At 38.2% G+C, this 27,649-nt stretch overlaps 1 protein-coding gene across 4 annotated transcripts; it reads right to left on the bottom strand.

Annotated features, from left to right (window-relative positions):
* Positions 1 to 232: 232 nt before the first annotated feature.
* On the bottom strand, positions 233 to 27,644 carry USP16 (ubiquitin specific peptidase 16). 4 transcript variants are annotated; one of them, XM_046648108.1, is made up of 19 exons: positions 25,848 to 25,954; positions 24,878 to 25,059; positions 22,652 to 22,753; positions 20,833 to 21,011; positions 17,624 to 17,727; positions 16,728 to 16,831; positions 15,390 to 15,574; positions 14,728 to 14,823; positions 14,019 to 14,149; positions 13,625 to 13,712; positions 12,487 to 12,565; positions 11,069 to 11,160; positions 10,661 to 10,717; positions 9,325 to 9,501; positions 6,706 to 7,369; positions 5,288 to 5,382; positions 4,284 to 4,370; positions 546 to 702; positions 233 to 442 (listed from the first exon to the last, which is right to left on the bottom strand). In XM_046648108.1, the coding sequence occupies exons 3-19, from the start codon at positions 22,710 to 22,712 to the stop codon at positions 318 to 320; spliced, it is 2,481 nt and encodes an 826-aa protein (XP_046504064.1). In that variant the 5' UTR covers positions 22,713 to 22,753; positions 24,878 to 25,059; positions 25,848 to 25,954; the 3' UTR covers positions 233 to 317. The 4 variants fall into 4 exon arrangements, with proteins under 4 accessions (XP_046504064.1, XP_046504065.1, XP_046504066.1 ...); XM_046648109.1 differs by lacking the exons at positions 24,878 to 25,059; positions 25,848 to 25,954 and adding an exon at positions 27,520 to 27,644; XM_046648110.1 differs by lacking the exons at positions 24,878 to 25,059; positions 25,848 to 25,954 and adding an exon at positions 27,498 to 27,632.
* Positions 27,645 to 27,649: the final 5 nt, after the last annotated feature.

The raw sequence follows: 27,649 nt of genomic DNA, 5'->3' as shown, positions 1-27,649 counted from the left end.
ATCTTCTAAGTAATAAAACAAGTTTTGGGGGTAAGTCAGTTTATTGATGTGTTGCAGCCCACCACCCAGACACACTTAAGCGCAGAGGACTTAATTCTGAATCCTTTCCAGAAATGAAGCAGGAAAAAACCACCATGACAATACAAAACCATTGTAAACTTAGGTATTTTCCCTTCAGTATTTCAATAAACTTGCTTCCTTCTGGCATGTATTTCATTTTAAGTGAACATGATTTACAGTTAGTCTTTACTTTATTATTATTACAGCCATTATAAAAGCCATAAACATGTTTCCAGAGAAAGCGCTTTCTGAAACTGTTAGAGTACTCTCTCATAAAATAGGAGGTACGCTTGTGAGTTTAGTACTTTAGTTGTAGGCACAGCTTGCACATGTGTATCACTGATGTGAAACCACTGCCCTTTGGTTGATTGCATTTCAAAATCTGTTGAGAAAATGTAAAATTGAATATAAATGGAAAGATCAAGTTGATTATTTTTTGCTTTTGCCATAATCTGCTGAATACTAGAATTTTCCAGACTTCTTACCTTGTGGAATATCACCATGGAGAACAAGATTAGAGAGATGACTATTTGCAGTTCGTGCCTTGGCGTAGGCAGTATAATGTCCTGACCTCATGGTACCACTGTGTTCAACGACTCCATATAAGGAATACAGTACCTTTGTATTTTCTTCAGCAACGTTCTTTAAAAATGAATGGAATTCAAAAGTTAGTTCTAGTCTCACACAGATGCCGTTGGCAAGATAATTTTAAACTATGAAAGGGTCTCTAACCCTTACTTTTGGAATGCAGAAATCATTCATGAAGCTGAACTTTACTATTTCTCCCTACCTTTTCAAAGCCTGAGTAGTGTCACACTTGTGTTTTTATTAGAAAGTTGCCATTGTTGTTTCTCTGCTGGAAGAACATAAACCAGAGGCCACTTGCTATAATCAATTTCCTGGCCCAGATACTTAAATAACCAAACTGAACTCGCCAGAGTCCTTGGGAGTCTTGGGATCAGATAATTCCAAAATACCTCCACAACTCTATCATTCTAGTTCCTGCCCAGAATGTAAGCCTTTAGCAGCAAGAGGACAGCATTGAGCTCTTGCCAAAAACCACCCCTCACATTTTCAAATGCCCCCTAGGGATTTGGTGAGAAGCACATTGAACCTCTCTCGTGCTCACTTTCCCCACCCAGAGCAGAGGCTGCTTATTCTTTGAAGACCCCATATCCCATTGGGCTGGCAACACGGACATGTTTCTCCCAGCTGGGGACGACTTTCAGACGACTACTCCATTTATGTTCTCTTCTAAAAAGTCCTCCTGAACAGGCATCACTGTCTTTCAATATTACTGTCATCTCTTTAATCTACAGCCCCCTATTCACTGAAGAACTTTACACTTCACTCCAAATCCAGTCGGCTTCGTCAGGGATTTCAGTGTCCATCAATAAGCCCGATAGGAGCCAACTACAACCAGGACTGTATTCTAGAACTGGTCATCACTCAGAACTGTATGACTTCAGAAATCTTACTAATTTCTAGTCTCAGTCCACATTCCTTCCATTCTTCAAACTTTCATCTCACCTATACTCTTCAACCTAACAGGATCCTCCAATCCTCATTCTCTCCCGGCCTATGAAGCCTCTTTTAGCCTAATCCTACAGAAAGTCTGTATCTTCACTACTCAAAATGTGGTAATGGAACAGCAGCATCAGCATTACTTCAGAGCTTATTAGAAATGCAGAATCTTAGACCCCACCCCAGACCTACTGATTCCCAGATGATTCATAGCACATTAAAGTTTGAGAACTTAGACCACATGTATCACTCTCAAAAGTAATCTCTCAACACCCACCACTAATCTTGCCACCACATCCAATTCCTCACAAAACCCTACTCTGAATGCTACAACCTACCTTCCCCAACCCCACACCCAGACACCTACTATTGCCAGGGAACAAAATTACAGAACAGTGTGCAGACTGGTAAATTAATGATTTTCTACCTCATCAGGGTCCTCAATATGACCATATAACCTTATAACTCGTTCTTAGCTGCCACTTCCATGGATGTCCTTCACAGGAACTGGCCCACCCTTTCACTACTCTTTTAGCCTCTCCTTATCTCCCAACCCTTTATTCTCCATAGTTGACCTCATCTCCCACTTCAGGAAAACTGAGACACAACCTACCCAACTACAAGTTGCCCATTCTCAGGAAGATGCAGTATCCTCTCTCTCTTGTTCAGAGACAATACTCCCAACTTTGTGTCCTCATCCTAGTTCTTCCGGCTTCCTTCAGAGTCTTGCTCAATCAGTTCTCTCTCTCTTTTCTCTATCTTCAACTTCTAGCTTTTTCTCTTGGCCTACAAACCTATTTAAGTCTCCAAGACTTTAAAAAAAGTTCTTCATTGATCCACCAATTCTCAGCAAAGGTTCTAACATATCTACATGCTTTACCTCCAATATTCTCATTTATTTCTCAACCCATTGATGTTACCCACACTTTTTGAAAAATTTGCCATGACCTCTATGCTGTCTAATCCATAAATACTTTCTAGTTTTTTTCTCTGATATTCTGACCCTGAAGCCACTTAGTCCTTTCCTTGAAACTTGAACACAGGGCAATGGCATTTTAAGCAAAATATGGATTCCTGATGATGTTGTATTCAAAACTAATCCAACCAAAGGTTTCTGTTTACCAGCAAAAATGGCCCTGCCCTATGGTGATAACATAAAAATAATTACAATTCACTCTACCCACCAGCTCTGAAATACCCTTCTTGGAGAATTTTTAATTGGGAAGGGAGGAACGGAGAATTTCCATCATTTTAAATTTGGCACAGAAAGACTTTATTAATATGTTTATACTTAAATATCTGAAATCTGAGTATATACAGAACAACAGTATAGCTTTTCTGATTCTCCAAATTCTTCTTCAACATGGAGATTCGTTGAGATCCTTGGTGGTGTCCTCCTCTTTTACCTACGCCTCTTAGACCCACATGCTCGCCAGAGTTGTCATTACCATCTCTTTTCTTTCTCTCTCCATGCTCTACACAGGGGATCCTATCCTCTCATGGTTTTAACTACCACCTATGTACTGATTTCCAAATCTTTATCCCAAGCCCTAACCTCTCTGCCCTGGGCCTCAGCCCCATGAATATCTCAAAAATATCTGAAACTCAAAGTATCTAAAACTGAACTCATTATCCTTTCTCTACCTCCCAATCTGCTCTTCTTCCTGTATTTCCTACTCAGTTTAGGGCATTTCACCTGCCCCATCTGCCTAGTTCTCAACCAGGCCCTGGGAATCAAGAATCAACTCCTCTTTCTGCACCACCTTCAGCCTCCATTTAAAGGCCACTGCCTCATTGTCTAGAGTCAATTGATCGTAAGCCTGGTTAATTTTACAACCTGGAATATTCCTTCAATCTCCCCCTCTCCTGCCCTAGTTTACGCCCTCATCATCTATTGACTGATCTAACTCAACAGCATCCAAACTAGTTTTTCGGTCTCTAGTCTTTGCCTCTTAAAAATCCAGCCTCCCTGCTTCAGCAAGTAACCTATGTAATACACAGACCTGGCTGTAACCCCATTGCTTTAAACTCCTCAGTGGCTCCCCACTGCATCCCTAACAAAGCCCAGGTTCCTCACCATGATAATCCTCCGAAGTCTCATCCCTATCTCACTTCTCTGGCTCCATCTCCCAGCGTTCCCTAGACCTTGTACTGTAAGTTCTAGAACTGCCTATACTGCCAGTCTCCAGCATCCACCCTGCCATTTCAGGCTGCTGTGCCTTTGCTCCTGCTGTTCCCACTGCCTGGAAAAGTTGTTTTTTCCTGACTCTTCATACTAACTCTTACTCCTTCTTTAAGTACTAGTTGAGGCATGGTCTACCTTCACAGAACTTCCTTGACCCACCAACGAGCTGGGTTAAGTGCATACCACCCCAGCTCTGTGTATACCAATTTTAACACCAAACCATATTAAATTGGGATAAGCATGAATGTATCTGCTCACCTTTAGTTTTGTGCCCTCACTCCCAAGACAATGTCTGCCACAATAATGAGGGTTCAAAAAAATGGTGAATTGAAATAACAACCAAACGTTCAAAGTGATTCATCACAGATCTTAAAATTATAAAGGTGCGAAGATCAAAGACCCACTCTACTCAGTAATTCGTATCAACGTCACACTTATGTGAGTTGCTGCTGGAGTATTTGGTAAGCTATGATTTCCCTGAAAGCGTTTCTCCAAAAGGACTACTTTCACCTACCTTACATTTAAGGGTACAAAAAGGAGCCAGATCTAAGATTTCCGGAAATTTTATGTGTTTGTTAACTTTGCGTAGGTTAAAACCAGCCTAAAAATGAGAGAGAACAGATTGAGTTCTTTTCCTGGAAAAGCTGTACACATTGTCAACTGCAGCCCCACTCCAAAGCCAGAAAGAACACCAACATCCAGCCCTAGTTTAGTCTTCCTAAGAAACTCTATTTTTCCTGACCACTGATTCTTAGTTTGTTTTTGCTAAGTGCACACCATACACACACACTCCCAAAACATTAAGAAAGCTGCTCCCATGAGAAAATTCTCAAGGTTTCTGGTTTAGCCATCCAGAAAAACCAGATTAGCCCAGAGGTTTTGAGTGTTTCAAACTCAGCCACAGTAGAATACTTTCCTGGGAAGCACACAGTCCCAGCCTCACTCTCTAACCAAGCTTAGTGAATTGTTCAGAGACCCACCTCATTAACCAAGCCCATACCAACCACAGGAGGGAAGACGTTCTGAAGGTACTCTGGCAATTTGGAACTGAATTTGAAACTAGTGCTGCTTACAGCAAGTCTTCCAGAAAAGATGGGGGTCACCAAAACGATGAAATTCCAAGGTACCAATGTGTTTTTATCAAGGATCAGTAAAAATAAAATACCACACTCAAAACAGGAAAACATCATGAAATTTCCTAAGTGTGAGATATAGCTAGTAAACTGGTTTTTTTTAACCTGAAATTAAGGTTAGAGTAAGATGCTATATTACTAAAAAGAGCAACATGAGTTCTAGTACAACTGAGGAAGGACTGTGCCCAAATTTCTCCTCCACCTTGACATGTATCTTCATCAAACCTTTTGTCTTACCCATATACATTCTTTTACTTTCCTACTTCTTTGAAGTTAGAATTAAGAAATAAGAGAAAACCAAAGAAACACAGCACCATGTTGAGACAATACAAATAAAGCAGATGTTACATATTTAAAAGAAATTTTGGGTAGCAAACAAGGGTACCTGCTGAAATCTCTTTAAATGAAGAGTGAGAACAGGAGGAGCAAGAGAAATTAGCATCTGTTTTTTGGCATTGGTGTAAACATGTTTCCTTTCACCTAAAGAAAGAAAGAAATTTTAGCAGTATGAAAATCATTTTAGACCTCTAAAGCATTCAGATTTGCTATAAAACTCATTTTAAACACCTTAAGCAAGAATCAGTAAACTTTCTGAAAAGGACCAGATAATAAATATTTTAGGCTTTGTAGACCAAGAAGCAAAATCAAGGATATTTTGTCATTATTTACATATTAAGGAAAATCTTCCACAAATTTTTACTGATGGAATTCAAAATATAATAATAATGATTGAATACGATTACAGTATACTGAAAAGAAGAATGGAATTATTTTTGGAGAGTTAACATTTTGGTTAACTAGGGTTCAAAGTTAGCATTCTCCACCGTAAAATCATTTTCAAATGTTAAGCTATAAAAAACATTCTTAGCTCAGAGACCATACAAAAACAGGCAGCAGGTCAAATTTGGCCTGTGAGCCACAGTTTGCCCACACCTGCTCTAAAAGCAAACAGAATTGCTGTAAGATCAACACAATCTACCTTCTGTATCAACATGTAAATAAATAAAAAGCTAGACTTCTAAAATGTCTCAACAGGGGCCGGCCCCATGGCCGAGTGGTTAAGTTCATGTGCTCTGCTTCGGCGGCCCAGGGTTTCACCGGTTCAAATCCTGGGCGCGGGCATGGCATTGCTCATCAAGCCATGCTGAGGTGGTGTCCCACATGCCACAACTAGGAGGACCCACAACTGAAAATACACAACTATGTACTGGGGGGCTTTGGGAGAAAAAGGAAAAATAAAATCTTTAAAATGTTTCAGCAATTCTAGTAAGAATCCTTCGGAATCCATGATCGCTCCCTATCCCACTTTTACTCAGACTCAAAAACAAAGGGAGGAGGGGAATTATCAATATCCTCCTGTTCCATATTGGAGGTAGACTGTAAGAAAGCACCATCCTTCCAGTACTCCCAGGACTTTGCACTGGGCATGTCACTTTAGCACAGTGATGAATTAAAGTGTGGCTTCCTTGGTGCAGAGATGAGGGCCATCGCAAATGCTGACAGGAAACTGAAAGAAACAGCCACTATCTGTAAGGATCCTGTTGTGATAATACCCCAGGGGAACAGTTTACCCACAGGGAGAGGTGTCGGAGAGCAAACCGTCCCATTTTAACTGCTGCTGGAGTACTAGCCATTCCAATAAAGTTCTGCTTATCCAACCTTCTACTAACATATTTACACAGAAGACGGAACTTAGTGATGCCACCCAAATCCTGAGACAATTGAAAGAGGAGTCCTCTACCTATGCAGTACAAAATGTGCCCTGGAACACGAACTTTACTTTCCGTGAGAGAATCTAAATACCTTTTATATTTGCCTTTGGTCCATTACACTGTCTCCGGGTACATACTTCACAAAGTAGTTTATTTGCATCTCGAAGTTTCTCATTTCGGGTGAACTGATATAAACAATGTTGGATGGAACACTCATCAGTATTAAAAGTCTCCCTGTTTGCAAGAGTACAGAAAGCAGTTTCTGGGTCTTCATTTACGACCTCATACACCTTGGTCCCAGGAGTATGACTGTCATCCAGAATCTCTATATTTATTTCATCAGGCTGGAGAGCAGCATTCAAGTTAAGGTCTTTGAAACTACTGGAAATGTCCACTTCTCCATCGCTCCCTTCCTTCAGGTGGGCACCATTTAAATCCCTACTACATTCAGCGGGAGAAGATGCCAAAACCCCCAGATCATTATCCATGTTGGTATTTTTCATATCTACTTCCTCTGTGGATTTTTGATTGTCAGTTAAAATTTCTATCATTTTTTCTTGGCCATTCAAATCTTTCTGATTAACGTAAGAGTCTTTATGTACAAGCTCCTCTTGTGAGATATGGTTGGTATTCATATCCACTTCTTCCTGAGGTGACATTTCAACTTCACATTCATTATCTTCAGGATGGTCAATGGTACAGATGTCATTCAAATGAAGAACTTTCCCTTGAATTTTTTGTTGCCTTCGTTGGTTCTGGGTAAAAAGTACAAAATGTGTTTGTTTGTTTGTTTATAGAAAGAGAGAAGGAGGGAGAAAAAGAGAAAGAGCACATCAGGTTTTCTTACTTATCAATCAAAAATAAGCAAGTTAATAAGGACAAGTTTACTCCCAGACTTCTGATTCTACATGTTCCTTTACTCTCTGGGATCAAACAAATTATGAAGAAAAGTTCTTTAATTGAAAGCAGGAATAAACAATCACCAATCATCAAAAACTGTCACACTGGAGGAAATAAAAATGTGCAAGCCATGGTCTCTGTCCTAAGAGAAGTGACTAAGAGAAGCCAAGTAGCCAAGTATTAAACCACGTGGTGAGCCTGCCTACACACACAACAGGAAGGGACGTATCCATGTGAGTTATAACTACTGGGTCAAAGTTTCACTGAGAAGATAAAAAACAGACTGAAAACTCAAGAATGCACCAGAACAGGACTGCTTTGGGTAGAGGGACAGAGGAAAACATTCCATGACACAAATGGCCCAAAGTTAGGGAGGAAGCAAGAAAGCCAGTGTACAGAGGACAATAAAGGACTTCCTCCCTAAAGTCACCTTCTTTGCCATTTGCAGCCTATTTCCAAGTAGAGGGGCAAAAAGGCATCTCATCGAGACTCCTGTGACTGGACTGCCTCAAGACTCAAGGGATTAGCATTTTTGGTTGTAACTAAAAGGACAGTCGCTGTGAGGCTTAACTTACAATACCAGAAGGCTGAAGGGCACAGAGGACAAATGACACAAATATTTTCTGATGCACCTCAGCTAAAAATAGAGTTATATATGAAAGAAAAATGGGGAAAGAGTATAAACGAATACTTCAAAGGAAGCACAAATGGCTCTTAAACATATAACTATGCTTAACTTCACTTATATTAAAATAAACGGAAAATAAAACTGCATTGAAATAATATTTTCCATCCATCAGACTAGCAGAAATCCAGAAGTTTGATAACACACCGCTGTCAAGGGTCAGGAGAAACAAGAAGCTTCATGTTCGTGGTGGGACTATACTGGTACAACCTTTGTGGAAGGCCGTTAGATAACATTTATCAAAACTACAATGTACCCTACAATTGACACAAGTACAGGGTTACTCACTACAGCACTGGCCATTACAGCAAGACTACAAACAACCTAAATCAAAAGAGAATTGGTTAAATGAACTATGATACATCTATGAAATGGAATACTATACAGCTGTTAAAACAATGAATCTTTGTGTCCTGAAATGGAAAGATCTCTAAGAATCTAATTAAGAAGATACAAACAAAAAAAAAAAACCAAGGTCCAGAACAGTGTGTATAATTTTTACAGGGAAGGAAAAACAAGACTACCTATTTGTATTTGATCATATTTTCCAAAAAGACATGAAAGACACTAATGAAAGTGGTTATCCATGTCATAAAAGGAGAGAGGTGAGGGGACTTTTATTGCATACCTTTATATATTTTAAAATTTTTGAATGTCAATGTATTAACAACTCAAAAAGTCATTAAAAATGAATTAAAATTTTTTTTAAAAGTTGTCAAAAGTACTGCACGTTAAAAAAAGAAAAGCACAATCTTTTCTTCACATATACTCAAAGAAATTTCCCTGCAGAGAATACTAAATGAGCTACTTCTATAATTGCCAAATGGAAGTGCTATATTTAAAATAACAGACATGTCTACCAACATCATTCAGACTTCAAACCGAAGATAGTCATGCGTCACTTAACGGGGACACGTGCTGAGAAGTGCGTCGATTTTGATGTACAAACATCACAGGGTGAACTTACACAAACCTAGATAGCCTACTACACACCTAGGCTGCATGGTACTACTCTTGTGGGACCACTGTCGCATACACGGTCCATCGTTGACCAAAACGTCATTATGCAGCGGTAGTCTGAAATGCGAAATTAGAAAAGTGTAGTTTTTCTTCCTAATTACCCACCTTGGCTTGCTTTTTGGCTTGCTTCTTTGCTTTTTTCTGCAAGTGCTTACTTGTTCCTGAAGGAATATCATTTCTCTCTTTCATGTAACTGTCGTTATCTTTTTCTTCTTCACTGTCTTTATCTTCATCCTCCATTGTCTTTTTCAGATTTTTATCATTTATACTTTTCTTAGCACTCTAAAAATGTGGAGAGAATATGGGCCAAAAACAAAATTTTACAACTACTGCTTGTGAAGAGATTTCATGTCACCTAAATTTTTCTACTCCTATTTTCCACAATGTTTGAAAATATATCCAAGACAAAATTCATTCATTTCAAATACTAGAAAGCAATCTTCAAATACCGAGAAAACAAGCAAACAAAACAGTAAAAAAGGTAACTTCACATGCAAGTATAATAGAAAGGAATCCAATGACTTTTATTAGACGCAGGTGGGATCACAATGTAATTAGGTCCATTTCCAAACGCACTTTCTATTTATAAGTGATTGATGTCCCACTACAGGTGTTCCTTTTTATTCTTTTTTCTTTGCATGTAAATGATAGTTTCAGAGAAAGAGAAAATAAGTTTTATAAGACTTTAATCACTAAATAACAGTGATTAAAGGAACCTCTAATTCATATTAACTTGAAAAATGATTTATGCAATATTCATAACACATTCTCTTTTTGCCTACTACTACTTGATAGGAACTAAATTAATACGGCTAAAAACTGAGATACTGTCTATTAATATTTATGAACTTAACACTGTAAGAGATTTGTGGTTAGTCTTAAATAATGAGAATAAATAGTAACTTCTAATAAGAAGAAAATACTTTCTTACATGTGAACTAATCAAGTTAATTATCTATAAAGAGTTCTAGGAGCCAGCCTCATGGCTGAGTGGTTAAGTCTGTATTGCTCCGCTTTGGCAGCCCAGGGTTCGCCGGTTTGGATCCTGGGCGCAGATCTATGCACCGCTCATCAAGCCATACTGTGGCAGCAGCCCACATAGAAGAGCTAGAACGACCTACAACTATGATATACAGCCTATGTAGTGGGACTTTAGGCAGGGAAAAAAAAAGAGGAAGATTGGCAACAAATGTTAGCTCAGGGCCCACCATCCTCACCAAAAAAAAAGAATAATTCTAGATACACCATCCTTCTTTAAAGGAAAAGTTTTTACCCCATTTCTTATTCAGATCTTTAAAATTCTTCTATCTCAAACAGATAAAGAAAAATTTTTCCATGAGCTAGTAATGTACAAACTTGGAAAAGGTGATAAAGTTTCCCTCGTAAAATCTAACACAGGAAAAAATATTCTACTTAAATGAAATAAACTCAATCGTCTTACCTGATCATCTAAAACTGGTAGAGACAGATCAAGGAAAGATTCATGAACCAAGGAGACCTTAACCAACCAAAAAAAAGAAAATGTAAAAGGAAGGCAAAGATTCACGTTAAACACTGTACAGTAACATTACGGGGGGACAGCTAACGTTTAAAATAAAGGCTTAAGAAATTGAAATAAAAAATTACACAGCGTGGAGGACTATGGGTTAAGGGAAATAAATTAAAATGTTAAACTAACTTCTTCCAGATATAAGGAGTCCTCATAGTTCCAGCAAAGAACTATGCATATTTGGGCAGTTCAACAGACTATCTTATGAAACTAGACATTTCTGTTTTTGAAAGAAACAACTGAAAAACTGTACTCTGCTAATATTAATGAATAAATCCAGTCCATACTACATCTACTTACAGTTCTGCATTCATCACACATGATTGTACTAGTTAGTTCGCCACCAAAGATGCGGTCCACAAAACTTGGTACTGATTTTTTCTTTTCATAATCTATAAGGGGGAAAATGTTTACCAATTACCTTTATACAATTACTTGAATAAGTCAAAACTACTTACCTATCGAACCCTAAAATTTTATTTTTAATTTTCCATCCCATAGACTTGTTTTTCTCTATTCATAATTACTATAGTTTTATTTTTATGCTATAGTCAGCAGCATATACTCCACTTTTGAGCATAACACAATCACAGAATCACACTCGTGAAAAAGAATAAAAAACTTCTTATCCAAGATCCCAAGATCTAGTCAGTGGAAAATAAACTGTGCAAGCCAGTGAGACTTTCTGTACATCAATGTCTCCAGTAGTAAAATGAGGAGACTGGGCTAGGCAGGATGATATTCTAGTCACTTCCAGCTCTAACATTCCAACATTTGGCAGCACACTTGGGAGAGAATGCATGTAACTTGCTTTGTGAACTCTAAGACTGAACTCCATTTAAAAACCAAAACAATAAACAAAAAAAATCCTAGGAAAATGTTTCAGACAAAATCCTCCTTTTATTTTTTCTATGTTCCCAGAAATAATCTTGATAACTTTAGTATAAGGTGAAATAATTTTACTACCTGGTCACCCAATTTTGTAAATACATGAAATTCATAAGTCTTATTCAAATGATAGGTGCTCATTTACATAAACACATTTTATGACAGATAGTGCCAGCAGACACAATCCTCTCTGTTACTGGCCAGGCCCAATACCAAGGAGGCAAAGAGTTGCTATGTGCTTATTCTAAACTGTGTTTTACAACACAGTAGCCACTAGTCACTTGCAGCCATTTAAATTAATTAAATTAAATAAAAATAAAAATTTAGCTCTTCAGTTGCACCAGCCACATTTCAAGGGCTCAAGAGCCACATGTGGCTAGCAGCTGCTGTATCGGATAGTGTAGATATAGAAGAGTTCCACCATCACAAAAAGTTCTCTTGGAGAGATCTGCCCTAAATCTTTAAATGACACACAGCAATAAGAAGGAAGGTGGCTCCATAACTGATAAACCAGCAACTAACTTACACAGACAAGTTTAATTGACTTATCATTGCTAATCAGAAGGCTGAGCTTTTGAAAAGTAAAAATGTGATATGTTAATTCTATCTTTATTAATTTCCCTATAATATTGCACAAAAAGAATATGCCAAAAGTTAAATTTTTCTGAATATCTGTCTTTGAAGTATTGAATAATTTTTTAAAATCAATGGTGATAAAGAGAAATTTTATGTTAAAAACTGTGGATTCAAAATACACGTGGCCAGCAATCTTCTCCTAAGGTACAGAGAAATTGGACTACAGTGTTTTAGTTCAAAAAGTCAGACATTACCTTTAACTTTATTTTTTAGTTCTTCATCCAATTTTTCAGTAGAACTACCAAATGCTTTAAGAATTCCTTTACTCACTCTCTAAAAGTAATAAAATGGATACATATACTATTAAACTTTAAATTTTATAGTTACTTTCCTTAGAAAATATGTAATCAAGTCAAGAAAGTGATCAAGAATTAGCTCCCCAAACTTACTAAATAAAAATTAATATTTATAAAATTACATTTTCAAAGTTAATTCAAGGAGCTAAAAAGAATTATACGTTTGAAACAATCACTAACCCCTGAATAAAGACACTGTCTTATCATTTCAAGATTTTAACCTATTTAAACCAAAGCTTTTCAGAACATGCCCACCCCTCCTTTGAGAGCCCACTGAAATACCATGTCCTAGAAGCAGAATGGTTAAACGAGACAGGGACAGACTCCAGTGCTCAAAGCCCAGCCCCATCATTAGTGGGTGACCTTGAACCAGGCACTGAACTTCTCTGCACTCTAGCTTCAGAACGTATGGAGTGAGAAAATGATAACAGCGTCTACCCCTGAGAATGGTTGTGAGGACTAAGTAAGCAATTTACATAAAATACTGAGAGTAGTGCTCAACATGAAGTAAGAAAATAAATATTAGTTGTTATCACTCTATTATTACTATTATTAATTATATTTATATCCACAGATTCATTACTTTACATCCTGGCAATTAATGAAAATTTTAAAATGCAACAAATGTTCCCTGACTCTTACGAAACGAAAATACTTTCAAAATTGAAAAAGCTGTGTTAAACCACAGTCAGAATAAGAGTAAGGGTGCCCTGCAACTGGGAATCGTTTTAGGAGAAACATTTTCCCATACTTCGTAGCTCTCCTGGTATAGGCAGGTACAATAGAACCCTTAAAGGACAATTACATTGTAAACATCAGGCAAAAGAGAGCATCATGAAAAGGAGAAACATTCCTAATTCTCTTCATTCATTCTAATGATTAAAACATACTGGTTGAAAAGGCTGATGCAGAAAAAGATTTTAAGTACAATGGCTCAATAACTAGTGTTCGTTGCTTCAACAACCCTTAAGACATCAAATGACAGACAAGTGAATGAAGATGGGATTAGAAACTACGCTGGTCAAAATTTGCTAACTTGATGTTCTTCCGCTCTCATTCCATCCAATAAATATCGAAGCAGCTCCTGGCTGTCTTGCTGCTGATAGCCTTTAAATCGCACTGCTCTACAGAATAAAAAGGAAAAAAAAAAGAAAAGCAACAATGAGTCTACTAAAATATGAAACTATTTTTACAAAATCTTAGGATCAGATCCCAAATCTTAGAGTGTTCTAGTTTCTCAAAATTTCTGTTTAGTCCAATAACACCCTTGGCAGATTTAATTTTCACATAAAGCAAATGTTTTCTAATCCAAGTGAAATAAACCATGCTTGAATAAATGTACGAGGTTGATTCTAAAGCTACTAATTTTTTCGCGTCATTTCTCAGCATCTTACTGATGCACAGAAAGTACAATCAAAGCAGATACTCACTTTTTACAGACCTGAGAAAAGAGTTCTCTAGGTGTCACGATTCCCTTTTTGGTCTCTTGCATCTCATTAAGAAACTGGCTCATGGCTAAAGTAAGAGGGCCTGGAGGCTCAAGGTTTATTTCTAAGGGTTCCTGAATATGGGAATAAAAATCACTTTCTTCAGTCAAATGTTTGAATCATTTATTTTACCACAATGTAACTAGTTACCCTACATTGCCAATGTTCCTAATAGAACTGCCTCATTTAAAACTTCAAAATGTACATCAAAAGATAAAGCTTCTGGTCATAGACTGTTTTATGAAGAATTCAGTTCTACTGTTTTAGTTTTAGATTATCAGAAACTTACTACATAAGAACTGAAAAAACCAAAGCAAAATGTAAATAAAAATGGATACGGTAAAATTCATTTGGCTACTCAACTTTTAAGTCACCATAAAGATGCTAAAAATAACAATGCACGCCTAGGGCTTCACAAATATCAACAACATTCCCAAGAGGGAAACCAAACACTAAGGCACAGCAGAACCTGGCAGACACAGCAAATAAATGTAAAGGCCCCTGATAACTTCTATTAGCCCGAGAACCTTGAATAGGTTGGCAGCCTACACAAAACAAACAGGAAAGGTGAAAATCAGCATCAGTTCTTTAAAATAATTTAGAATGGGGACATTCACAAATTACTGATTATAAAAAAAAATTAAGTACATACTGTTAGTGCCAAATCAGGTGGCTCAATTTTTACAATTGTTCCAGACATTTTTACTTCTTTTAGTAGTTCTCTCAGCACAGGTGTTTGTGACAAATTCTGGAATGCAGGATGGAAAAGAAAAGGAAAATTATTTAAAAGCATATCAATTTATTCAAATATTTCTGAAGTATCTGTTCTATCAAAACAGAAAATCATTATCAACACTGCAGTCTTTATTCATCTATCTTGGGAAACAAAAAGTAATGGCATGCTCTTCTGCCCACTCTATTTGGTTCGTAAATACTTCACCTCAGAAGGGCACTCTCCCACCACCCAATATGAAGGGGTGAGCCTACCACCACCACGTTCTCTCACCACCACGTGCCACCCCTTGCAACTAGCTATCTGTTTCTGTCTTAGGTTATCCTGTGCTTACCGAACCCAACGGCAAGTTCCATGAGGGCAGGAGCCACGTTTGTGTGGAACCCTACTGCACCCCAGTGCCTTGCACACTGTTTTACTATCATGCAAAGTAAACATTTCCTTGAGTTTTCTCTGAAAATATAGAAATAAATTACTTGGGAAAAAACTCAATACTGTAAGTAATAAATATGCAAAAACATCCTACAATATGAGGAAAACACTAGATTTTTTCTAAAGGGAGAAGAAATTAACACTGGCACCTGCATAACCGCATTGAAGAAACATGTATTTCCCAAATTACTGAGTCCTTTCACAGTTATTTGGGAAGGAGAATTCGTGGAAGGATTTTCTTTAGCCATGTTTTCCCTTTTTTCTCTCTCTTGTTCATTTTTACTCTCCTTTTCTAATTTTTTATTTTCAAGTTCAATATTACCATTATCTTTTGCTGTTTAAAAAAAAAAGGAAGAAGAAAACAAGATTTAGCAAATGTGTAATAAAGCCATACAAAACGCAATTATACTTGGGACGGAGTTCTAGAATTTGTGAATTTTCCTTAATATCATTGTGTGTCACCTGTTTGACTTTAAATCTTTACTAATAAATATAAGTAAATTACCACTGAGAGAGAAAAAACAATAAACAAAAAATGTTCAGAACTGACGTAAGCATTAGTTTGACAAATGAAACCAAACAGCCTATGCTTCGGGATAAATTCCTTTTGTACAGCACAAAAGTTTCCACAAATGAAACTAGAGTAGAAAGCAATCAAGTAAACAATGTGGACATGAAATAAATTTTTAGATGAATTCCGTGAGTCATGAACCAATCCTGAAGTTAGGAATAAGCAATTCTGGGGGCCAGCCCGGTGGCGCAGCAGTTAAGTGCACACGTTCCGCTTCTTGGCGGCCTGCGGTTTGGCAGTTTAGAACCCCGGGTGCGCACATGGCACCGCTTGGCACGCCATGCTGTGGTAGGCATCCCACATATCAAGTAGAGGAAGATGGGCGTGGATGTTAGCTCAGGGCCAGTCTTCCCCAGCAAAAAGAGGAGGATTGGCAGTAGTTAGCTCAGCGCTAATCTTCCTCAAAAAAAAAAAAAAAACAATTCTGACTCTGCCAAAGATACTTCTGTGATGTAAAAATCTAAACCAGCTTAAAGCAGATGATGTATGCCAATACAATTAGTTTATTTATGCAAGGAAAAAACCTGAGATGTATCTTCGCTTTTGAAGGCATTACAAGTACTTTACTTTCATATCATCCAAACCATGTAACAAAGTAAATTCAGCAAAGGTAGGGCTGTCTATCTTAAGCACCTCTGCCAGGGGATGGCGGCAGAGCATTACTGCCCATTACTCAGTCCAGAATCTTCATCAATCTGACTAGACTATTTCTCAGATTCTCATCTAATTCTAACACCTTAAAATTATCTATATTTTCACTCTTTTACATTCTTAACCAAAAACAGTTTCTTAGTTTGAAATCAACCATAACTGACGTTATTTGCCTATATGTAATGCTAGGTAGTACAGTAAATCTACGTATCAGCAGATGTATAAATCAACTTTACAGTATATATTAAGAAACAAATGATTTTACCTGATTTTGGAGTTGTAATACCAGCTTGTTTTCTAACATAATCAACCACCTGACCCAATCGGTTTGAAGTGCAATACTGGACCTCATCATCACATAGGTAACACCTGTGTCCCGAAAATCGGAGAAGAAAAGTGACAAACTGACAACCAAAAAAGGGGACAAATTATAATCCCTGGAGCCCAAAGTGTGTAACTGTCAAGTTATTCTACTAGAAAAACTGAAAATAAAATGTTTATGTTTTCTTGAAGAAGACTATTCATATTAACTCTGGTTTATTATTAATAAGTTTAGCCCAAATTATGGCTACATATAAATACTGTGAAAAAACTCCAAACATTTTACTGAAATGGCTATTTACAACATTAACGTCAAAAGCTTTTTCTACCCATTCTTCAAAATACAGACCTCTATCATCAAAACTAACAAATTATACAACTGACGGATGATGTTCAATCAACACTGCTGTGTACATGGTTTTTAAAGATGCGAAAATCTGTTTTAATGATGTTAAAATACAGGAAATACACATACCAGCCTGACATTTATTTTCATGCAAATTCGCTGCCAAAATTTTACTATATTCTCAGTTTATCTGGGATTTCTTCTTAGTGTCCTATTTTTAAACTAAAAACAACCTACCATCTGCTTTACAATATCACAAGCAAGAAGAACAAAGGGTGAAGAATCCTAAGTCATCTAAATGCTACCAATTTTGTGTTTGTACAACACTAGGCAAACGCTTTTCAGAACATCACATTCTCTAGCCTTCTGAAAGTGATGGGATTTAAACAAATATTACAAAAATTTTAACTTTCTTGCTCCTTAAACATTTCAAACACCTGTACTCTCCAATATTTCAAATAATTTTGTCAATGGGCACAGGAGTTGAAACTCACCATACACTCCAGTTGTCCAAACTAAGAACCAGACAATGAGGTTCAGATCTTGGCGTCAGATAGTGCTTCAAGGCGTGCTGCTCCTGAGAATTTCGGCCGCAGCCCTAGAAAATCAGAATTATAAACCTCAAAGCCACAAACACTCACCAAAAGAGGAAAGAATTCGCAATCTATACTGAACAAGGAAGTGGGTGAGAAATTCTGCCATTCCTGTAATTTTAAAAATAAAATGTCGCACTCTAGAGAGTGATTTTGTTAAAACTTAAACATGAATAGGCAACTGAGGACATCTAAGGGAGAAGCTATTTAGTAAACCATGTGGTAAAGGTATTCTTCATCTCCAACTCGCCCTGCCCAGTCCGAGTAAACCACGCTGACGCAGTCATTCCCTACGTCTGGTCTGCTTAGTCTAGGTCTAGTTAGTCCTTAAGAGCTGCCTAAATATTTCCCTAACTTCAACCTCTTTTTTCACATACGTATCTGTTTCCAGTTTAACGTTCCTAAAACAAAGCTCTATTCTATACACTCAATTCAAAAATTATGAATTGCTCTCCAACTCCTAATCAACAAACCCAATACCATGTGACCCCGATCTACCTTTCCAGGGTTAACTCCCATCTTCTCCTATTCACAGTCCATCCACCGGCTAAAAACACACTCAGTGCTTTCACAGCAACACAGTTTCGTTCATGTTATTCCATTTGTCTTGGAATCCTTTACCTTTACTGCCACTGACCAAATTCCACCCACTTGAGGATCTTACTCAAAGGCTACCTCCTGTCAGGAGCCTATGCTCATCCTCCCAGATAAGAAACTGTATTCTTCTTGTAAATACACTCCTACAAAACAGTGTGTAAATTCCTGATGGCATTCCTTATTTTCTACCATATCTTAAAGTTGTTAACGTCTATATCCTTTCTCCCCTGGACTATAAATACTGAAGGCATGAAAAAGAGAATTAATCTATTACCAAAAAAACCTAGCAAATGGAAGGTCAATGAGCATTAACTGAACAAGTAAATGGGAGATTTTCACCTACAAGATGTGCAGGCTTATTCATAAAACAACATGACCAAACTTTCTGGCTCCAGCTGGGTAAATCACTGCTCAGAAATACATCCTCACTGTGTATCTATCTGAACCAGGCCACCAACTCCCTTGGACTACAGTCCATGTTCCTGTTTCTACTGTAGCTAAAAATATTGTTTGGAGGGGAAATGCTTATCAATGGCTTCTAATCCTTTAACTATTATATCATACACTATTGATTTAATTTATCCCACTCAACATTTAATTCTAAAATAAGTGAATTAAAATTTGATATCAATTTTGAAAATTATAACACTATTTGAGATCATTTGAAATGTACGGCTGAGTTGTCTCAAGACAACAATTGAGAATCACTTGCTAACAGCGCAACAGACATCCATAGCAGGACGAAAGTTAACAGTTAATACTGTCACTGTCTTACCCTTAGGAATTAAAAAAGTAGCAAAATAAATAAAATTTGTAACAGAAAATGTATTCTGGAAAATTTGAAGTAGCAAAATACATTCATGCTCATCATATGCTTTTAAGAGGTTCAATGAAAACCTTTCAAATACAAATAAACAATAAATGTCCTTTGCAGGCATATAAATTTTTTTAAATTGTCTGAACATAATGAGATATCACTATTCACCTATCAGAATGGTTAAAATAAAAAACTGTGACAATACTAAATGCTGGCAAGGATGCAGAGACAGTGGGTCACTCATATATTGCTGGTAGGAATGTAAAATGGTACAGCCACTCTGGAAAACAGTTTGGCAGTTTCTTAAAAACTAAACATTCAATTATCATATGACCTAGCAATTTCACTCTTGGACATTTTACCGAGAGACATACACAAAAACTTGCACACAAATGTTTACAGCAGCTTTATTCATAATCGCCAAAAAATGGGATCAGCCCAGATGTCCTCCAACAGGTGGATAGTTAAACTGTGGTACATCTATACCAAGAAGTACTACTCAGCAACAAAAAAGAACAAACTAGTGATACAGACAACTTGGATGAATTATGCTAAGTGAAAAAGCCAATCCCAAAATGTTACATACTGCATGATTCCAGTTACATAACATTTTTGAAATGACACATTTTTCAAAGAAAGAAGAGATTAGTGGTTCTATACAGGGCCTGGGGGAGGGATGACAGCAGGGAAGTGGGTATGATTTAAAAAGGGCAACATAAGAGAGCCATGCGATGTTGGAACTATTCAGTATCTTGACTGTGGCAGTGGATACACAAATCTACACAGGTGACAAAACTGTATAGAACTTAATACACACATATGCACATACACAACACACATACACACACAGAAATGAAGTACAACTGGGGAGATCTGATTCAGACTGATGGATTATATCAATGTTAATATCCTGGTTGTGATATTATACTATAGTTTTATAAAATGTTACCACTGGGGGAAACTGGGCAAAGTGTACAGAGACATCTCTGTATTATTTCTTATACTGCATGTGAATCTATAATTACCTCAAAAAAATTTCAATTTAAAAGAAAATGAAAAAAAAATAGCTGTGTCTCATTTTGAAGCTTCATGACAGGACTGCCTAGTTAACTCGCCACCACTGAGGGTGATTAGGAGGCCCTGACCTTTAGAACCATGGCAATACCTGTGAGCTGTTCTGCCACCCAAATACCATCCACCCCCCAAGACCAAGGTACTCATTCCCCCAGCCGCCAGGAATGTGGTCAGCTGAGCGCTCACAGTTCAGTCTGTCTGTCCACGCCTGGGAATTATCCTCAGTGAAGGGAGCTGTCTTGCCCAAGGTTAGTCCCCCTCCCCAGGGACAGCCCACATCCAATGAGCGGTCTACGCACCAGTCAAAGGCCTGGCCCCTCGCCTCAATTCAGGACATCTCTGAGGGCCAGAGGTCACTGTGGGATCAGCTAAGGCCCTGTAGCACTGCCTCTTGTTCAGCTTCTCTCTCCACCTAGTCCTGCTTCCCTCACTGTTTTCCTGGCGTGAGACTCTCCTCAGTAAACCCCGCAGACACAAATCTCAGTCTCAGAATCTGTTCTCCAGGGAACGTGATCTAGGCCAGCTGACATCCTACTCACCCATACTGTGCTTTGAGGTAATACCCTCTAAGACAGTTCAAACAGTTTTATAAAATCCCACATTCATCCAAATCTTAGCATACCTGATGGCCACATTTAAGACACAGCCAAACTGAAGGGTTTTCTTCCGTTTCTTCTTCAGATTTATCTTTTACTTTATTGTCTGTCTTACAATCTTGACAAATATTCCATTCCACGTTCACTAAAGCCTTTTTCAAATTACCTTGTTCCAATCCTTTTCTAATGTGTCTGCACATAGGTTCTATTAAAACAAATAAAGGAATACAGAGGTAAAATACAGCTTTCCTTAGTTAATCTCAAAATTACCTTTGATTTGAACTTCAAATATGAATTTACTCTATAAACAAATTGTTAAATAATCTGATAGTTGAATATTATGAGATTATGTGATAAAGAGATTTTATAAAAATTTTGAAATTTTGCTTTTTTGAAGCTACCACCCTAAATTCACCTCAATTTAAATTAAGGCTGTTTATAATATTTATAATTCTCTTTATTTTAATAGGTTTGTAGAGAAGTTCCTTCATCCAGTCAACAACAGAGCGGTCACAGGCCTGGCACTATGGTAGATACCAGGGAACCAAAACCTGACTCATTCACAGCTCTTCTCTTGGAGTAGCTCACATTCTGGCAGGAGAGGCAATTAAATAAATACATAACAATTTCTAAAACTTGCTATAGCAGCACCAGAAGAGAAGGCTAAAGTCAACAAAAGTTTCCCAGGGGAGGCAACGTCTGTAAAGACTTAGAAGATATCAACACTGATAAAAATTTCTGATCCTGATTAAGCACTTACTATGAGCCTGACACTGTGCTAAATGTTTTGCATACATTAGTTCATTCAATCCTTACAACCACCCTGGCAGGAAGACACTACTATCCCCAGTGACATGAGTAAACTAAAATTTAGTGCCCAAGGTCACACAACTTCTTAGTGGCTATGCCAGAATTTGGACTCAAGTCTTTTTGACTTTGAAGCTCACACTTAAACTTTGCCCTCAGGAAGGAAAGAACAATCTGAAAGGGTCACATCCCATGAACAAAGAAATGGAGGTATAAAACGTAAAAGTGCCTGCTATCTGCTCAGAACGGCAGTCACATGTGTATAAACGGGCAGCCGGACCCGAGAGAACACGCTGTTGGGAGCAGATCAGTAAACGGCTTTGCAAGCCACTCTAGATGTCAACTGTTGCAGGGTCCCTGGAGGTTTAGAAACTACTCCAGTGGCACAACTAGCATTATGTCCAACGAATTTGCACCAAGAGAATATAAATGTAACTGAGATCATGTGAAAAACCACCAAATCCCAGTAAGCAAAGAAACATAAACTAACAAAGGAAGATACCCTTTTCCAACTAGCAAATCAGCAAAAATTTTTACAAATGATACTAACCAGTGTTGAGAAAGGTTCGGGGAAATGGGCACTTTATTATGCTTCTAGGGGGCTGTAAATTAGTAAAACATTTCTGAAGGGCAATTTGGCAATAGAACCAAAAGAGCCCTGAAATACCGTTTAATTTATACCATTTAATTTAATAATATACCATTTAATTCAGTGATTCTAATTCTAGGATCTGTACTAAGAAGATAAGCGGACGGGCACAGAGATTTAGCTACAAAAATGTTTACTGTCTCTCCATTCCTAGCACTGAAAAGCTAAAGACTATCTAAATAAATTATGATCCATGGTCGTCTATGTCAATGAAATATCATGCCATTAAAAATGCTGAAAAGACTTAAATGACATGTAGCTCTAAACACTAAGTTAAAACGCAAATTACATAATAATAATGTACACCTTAAGCCCACTTTTACATAGTAAAATGTGTGTCCATTTAGGGATATAAACATTACTTTAAAGATTCAATTGGTGAAATATACCTAAAGATTCAGAAGAATCATCAGTTGGAACAGTTTTTCCCTTTGTCCGTTTCTTTCCCATGTTGGCACTTTATGGATTACTTACGAAGACAAAATAACAATCTAGAAAACAAGATAAAGTTAGCTTGACAAAAAAAAAGTATGTTTTATATTTCTCTAGTAGATAGTAATATAACTAAGCCACATCTATTTTGCATGTCTATCACACTTCATAATTTACAAAGACCATTCACATATATCATCTAGTTTTCAATAAGAACCCTGAAGTAGCGACGATAGTATTACCCTTGTTTTCCATAGCTTAGGAAACTGATTCTTAGTAAGGTTAAGAGGTTTTCAATAAAAGTAAAGGTCAGGAGAGAACCTACATCTTCTTACGCAGTTTTGGAAAAGTCTCAGCACTTCACACTATTAGGAATTCAACTTCTCACTACATAAGTGTGGAATAGTGGTTGTCCTTTGAAACTTAAGATAATTTCCCTTCCTTCTAAGCTATCTTTCTTAGGTCTGCAGTCTATGCAAATTAAATTGATAATTTCTCTAAGAAAAACTAAAAATAATTCTGAAAACAACCTCCTAAAGGGAGTTAGAAAATTTACAAAGTAATTTCAAAGCCAGATATAAAATGTGATACACTGTTCTGCATTTTCCACACTAGGATCTCCGATGGATATCACCTAACTGAGAATTAATTACAACTGCACTCTCAGCTATTTACATTATTACAGTATTGCCAAAATCAGTTTGGAAGACTATGACAAATCTAGCTACACACCACATCTTCACCTCTTTAGTCAACAATTCAAAACTAGAAAACATGAAAAGTGCTGAAAGCAATAGAGGTCTACTTAACTCTAAATATAGTGATTTTGAAAAACTATACTCAAAACTTGTTTTTTACATACATTAGAATAACTTAGTGTCAAAATCACTTCAACAACCATAAAAGTGATTTTACCTGGTATGCTTATTAAAATTCCGATTACATACTCAGAAAGTAGGACCTGGGACGTTCATGTTGAAAACACTTTCCAATTAATTCTGCTACTTGGCTGTCATCCTGCCCTGCCTTAGAGCCCTAGAAGTATTCCTCTTTTAGCTCTTAATGGGTTCATGTAATTAAAGGTAATTCAGAAAGGTTTGTCTGAAAAATGAGTGCTACATCAAGTAATCGTTAACCTTTCCAAAGATTATTTAAAATGTAACAAGCTCCCATGTTTACAAAATAAATGAATTAACAAATAACAAAAGAACACAAAGTATATGAGTACATGTAAAATGAGGATATATTTTATGAACTTTTTCCCACCCTAAAATAACACTTAACATAATTTATCTTATCTAGATCGTAGATTTTAGAAAAAAAATAGCAGCCAAATTCTTGCCTCCAATCCAACTCCCTCTAATTTGTGCTGCATTCTGGTACCAGATATATCTTCCAATAATGCCATTTTCATCACATCATTCTCTTGACGGAAAGCATTTAACAGTTTCCCGGTCCACACTCCTGAGATCTCCCCTCATGGTCCTTTATAAATTGTCTCCAATGCTCTGGTAATCCTGACTCTCATTACTTCTCAACAAAGAACCTCATTACTTCCCAACAAAGAACTCAATTTTAATTATATGGTGCTTTTGCTCTTCAAAGCCCTTTCATAAACATTTGATTTTCACAACAACTCTTTAAATGGAGAATTTCCCTAAAGGAGGAAACTCAGAAACAAAATGAGGAAAGACGACGGGGTGGCAGAGATGGAACTAAAATGCAGATCTTTTGGTTCCAAGACTACCACTCTCCGTTCCAATCAAGCCAGTCTCTTCGGGACCCTCTACTCCAAAACACCTTGGCACACCTCTATACCTCTGATCTCTAGCGGGGACATTCTATCTACCCAAATCTTACCAATCCTCCAAGATATCCACTTCAATGAGGCCTTAGGCAAACATTCTACTCTAAATAAATCTCTCAACTGAACTTTCGCAGTGTTTATTGTGTACACGATTCATCTTGTCCTCTAATCAGATACAACAGTGGGCTGCTTCTTAAATCTTTAACCTGGACATATGTCATTTCTCTATCTGGAATCTAAAGTTCTAGGAAAAAGAAATGGTTTCAGGCATTACTTTTCAACTGCCTATAGCACCTTGCATAGTGTTACATAGCAGATTACACAGTAGGTTCTCAAGAAATACCTTTTGCATTGAAATAGAAAAAGAGAATAGTACCTGAGGCATAAAGGATGATTATAAGGTGCAAAGGTAGGTACATAAGAATTAAGCAAACAAGCTCCGGTGAAAAAGACAAAGAATGAAGAAGTCTGCAGTCGTGAAGACAGACTAGCAAATCTGGTTTGAGGACTGCAGAAGCCCAGACTCCAAAGGAAAACTGGAAAGACGAATTGCAATTGCTGCAGGCAGAGGACAGGAGGGAGTCACTTCAATGATGTGGAAAGAGCTCCAATAAATTTTTGACAACTGTAAAGGGCATCTAATGAGTCGTGAGAACAGAGTACTGCGAGTACCATCAGCTATAAAACATCAATAAATCTATTACGTCTTTCAGGCGAGCCTTCAGAGAAGAATTAGCTTCTTAGCAAATTACTCCTTGCAGGACTCCACAGAGAATTTGAATCAAAGCTCATCTTGCCGGCTCTCATATTAATCCAGTTCCCATCCCTCTCTGCCCTCCCAGTCTTCCCATGCCTGCTCGAGTCCATTAAAAATGCAAGCGCTTGGCAAACTTTTGTCAGCAAGTCTTCAATATGGCTTTCAAGTTTTGCGTACATCTGTCCTACCCCAGGAGAACCGAACTGGTTAGATGACAGAGCTTGCTTTTCCTACCAATCACACCATACGGATGCAACAGCAAACCCAGCCGCAACCTGCGGGATACCCAAAGCCGCGCGGCGCCCGCCACACCTCCCCTTCCCTTTCAACTGCTCCGCACCCACGGGGGAACCGCGGCTTCCACGGCGTCGAGAAGGGCGCCAGCACCGACAACTCATTGGCCAGCTCCTGGAACTGACAGGACAGGAAGCCAATGAGAACGCGGTACCGGGCCGAGGCCGCGTAACGTGCTTAAGGAAGAAGAGCCTTGAGCAGAGAACCAACTCGGAGCAGAGGATTCGGGCTCTCGGAGCGCAGGAAGTCAGGCGAGCGGTGACCGTGAGTCAGAGTCAGTGGGACCAGAACTCACCCACAACGACAGCGCCCATAACTGCATCCCCTATTGGGCCTTTCGGCTGGGCAGTCAGCTCCGTCTTCCTCCCGGTGACGAAAAGAGAGCGACAGAGCCGAAGCCAGAGTGACCCCTAGAAAGCAACAACTTCCGGTACGCGGCATTATGGGAAGTGGCGTTGGCCCCCAGGGGTCCCCGGGCGCTGACGCTAGTTAATCGGCGCCTGCGCGCGGCTGGCACCGGAAGTTCAGAGCCTACAGCGTCAGAATCTGCCTGGCAATGAGTTTTCCCTGTTTGGATGTAATATGGAGTTATTTAAACGCCACTAAAATACGGGTACCTGCTGCTGGTCAGAGGTTCGGAGTCTACCTTACTCAAACACAATACATCAGAAGGCGGCTAAGACGGGAACATTTAAATTTCACGCGGTTTCCCTAAAGTTGATTCTGTCCAGTCAACTTTTAAAGTTAAGTACGTTGTCTTGAACTAACCTTGCCGACGAAGGGTAAAATTTTCAAACCTTTATTTTTTTATTGGTGCAATATACGTAAGTGCCAAGCCCTCTGCGAAGAGAATTAAACAAACATAAACCTCGCCGCCCGGGAGTTTAGTTATACAGAAGACATAATAATCGATGGGGGAAAAAGATGCAGGTGCCAAGAGAAAAATAGAGAAGGGATATAAACAAGTAATTCACGATAAAAGAACAATTGGTCATAAAAGATATGAAGAAACGTTCATCCTTATTAGTAATCGAATAAAAGTGGGATAAGAAAGTGGCATCCTAGCCTGTCCAATTAGCCAAAGTAACGATGGTTAAACTTGGGGGGGAAGCTGGCTCGCTGGCTCTTTATTGCTGATATAATAATTTTTTAAGCTTTCATCACTCAGCACGCAGGCATTATTTTTCTATGCTAAAACACATTCTTGGGGCCCTTGCAGCACCTGCTTCCTCTGCATGGAATACTGTTCCCCTTGATTTTCCGTCGTTGGTATCTTACTATAATTGTATTCACACCTTAAAAGTCATTTTTCACAGAGAAATTGAGCAACCTTAGGTAACACAGCCACCCGATCACTCACAGCAACTTATTTTACTTCTCCGTCCAGCAGTTATCACTATCTGGTATTCTTCTTTCATATTTACCTATATATTTATCTCTGAATGTTGCTATATACTTGAAATTTTTCATAAAAATTGGAGAAAAAAGTAGATTATTTAATGACATTGAAAAAAGCTCACAAAACACCAAGTAGAGGATGCAGCTATGAAGACCTATTTACTAACCTTACTTTAGTTAAAAAAAAAAAGTTGTGGAAGTTGGCAACAATACCTGATACCAATGAACATCAGTGTTTACAAAAAATCTTACTTGTGAGATTTCTAAAATGAATATGTAACAAAGAAAAAAGTGCATTGCGTATATTTAGATTGAGAAGGAAAACACTGCAATAAGTCTCGTGTTGGAGTCGCCTTCAAATTGTCCTTTTATTAGTCGGGATAAATTTCTGTGCGTGCACAGGGTCCCACCTAAGGTCACCACGGCCACCAACCACGCTGACCTCTCCCTAATGCCTTGCTACCCAGTGTGGTTCAGGGACCAGCAGGATCGCTACTGCGGTCGAAGATCTTAGGAATGCAGAATCGGGGTCCCCACCGCCACCTACCCAATCCCGATCTGCATTATACCAAGATTCCCGAACGATTCCTCCGCAAGTTCGAATCTGGCGAGCGTCACTTTAACGGCCCATTCCTTGACCGAGGAAACTGTGCCGGCTGTCCTTCTCCCTCACAGCGGCAGCAGCCAGGAATGCCACTG

The sequence above is a fragment of the Equus quagga genome, chromosome 21, assembly GCF_021613505.1.
Source record: "Equus quagga isolate Etosha38 chromosome 21, UCLA_HA_Equagga_1.0, whole genome shotgun sequence".
NCBI lineage: Eukaryota > Metazoa > Chordata > Mammalia > Perissodactyla > Equidae > Equus > Equus quagga.
This window is presented reverse-complemented; position numbering and strand designations above follow the sequence as displayed.

Coding starts and splice junctions, on each gene's coding strand:
- USP16 (XM_046648109.1), bottom strand. CDS start 22,712: ATGGGAAAGAAACGGACAAAGGGAAAAACTGTTCCAACTGATGATTCT. Junction 21,012..22,651: donor TGATTCTTCTGAATCTTTAG/GTATATTTCACC, acceptor TTGTTTTAATAG/AACCTATGTGCAGACACATT. Junction 5,383..6,705: donor ACCAAAGGCAAATATAAAAG/GTATTTAGATTC, acceptor TTCTTTCTTTAG/GTGAAAGGAAACATGTTTAC.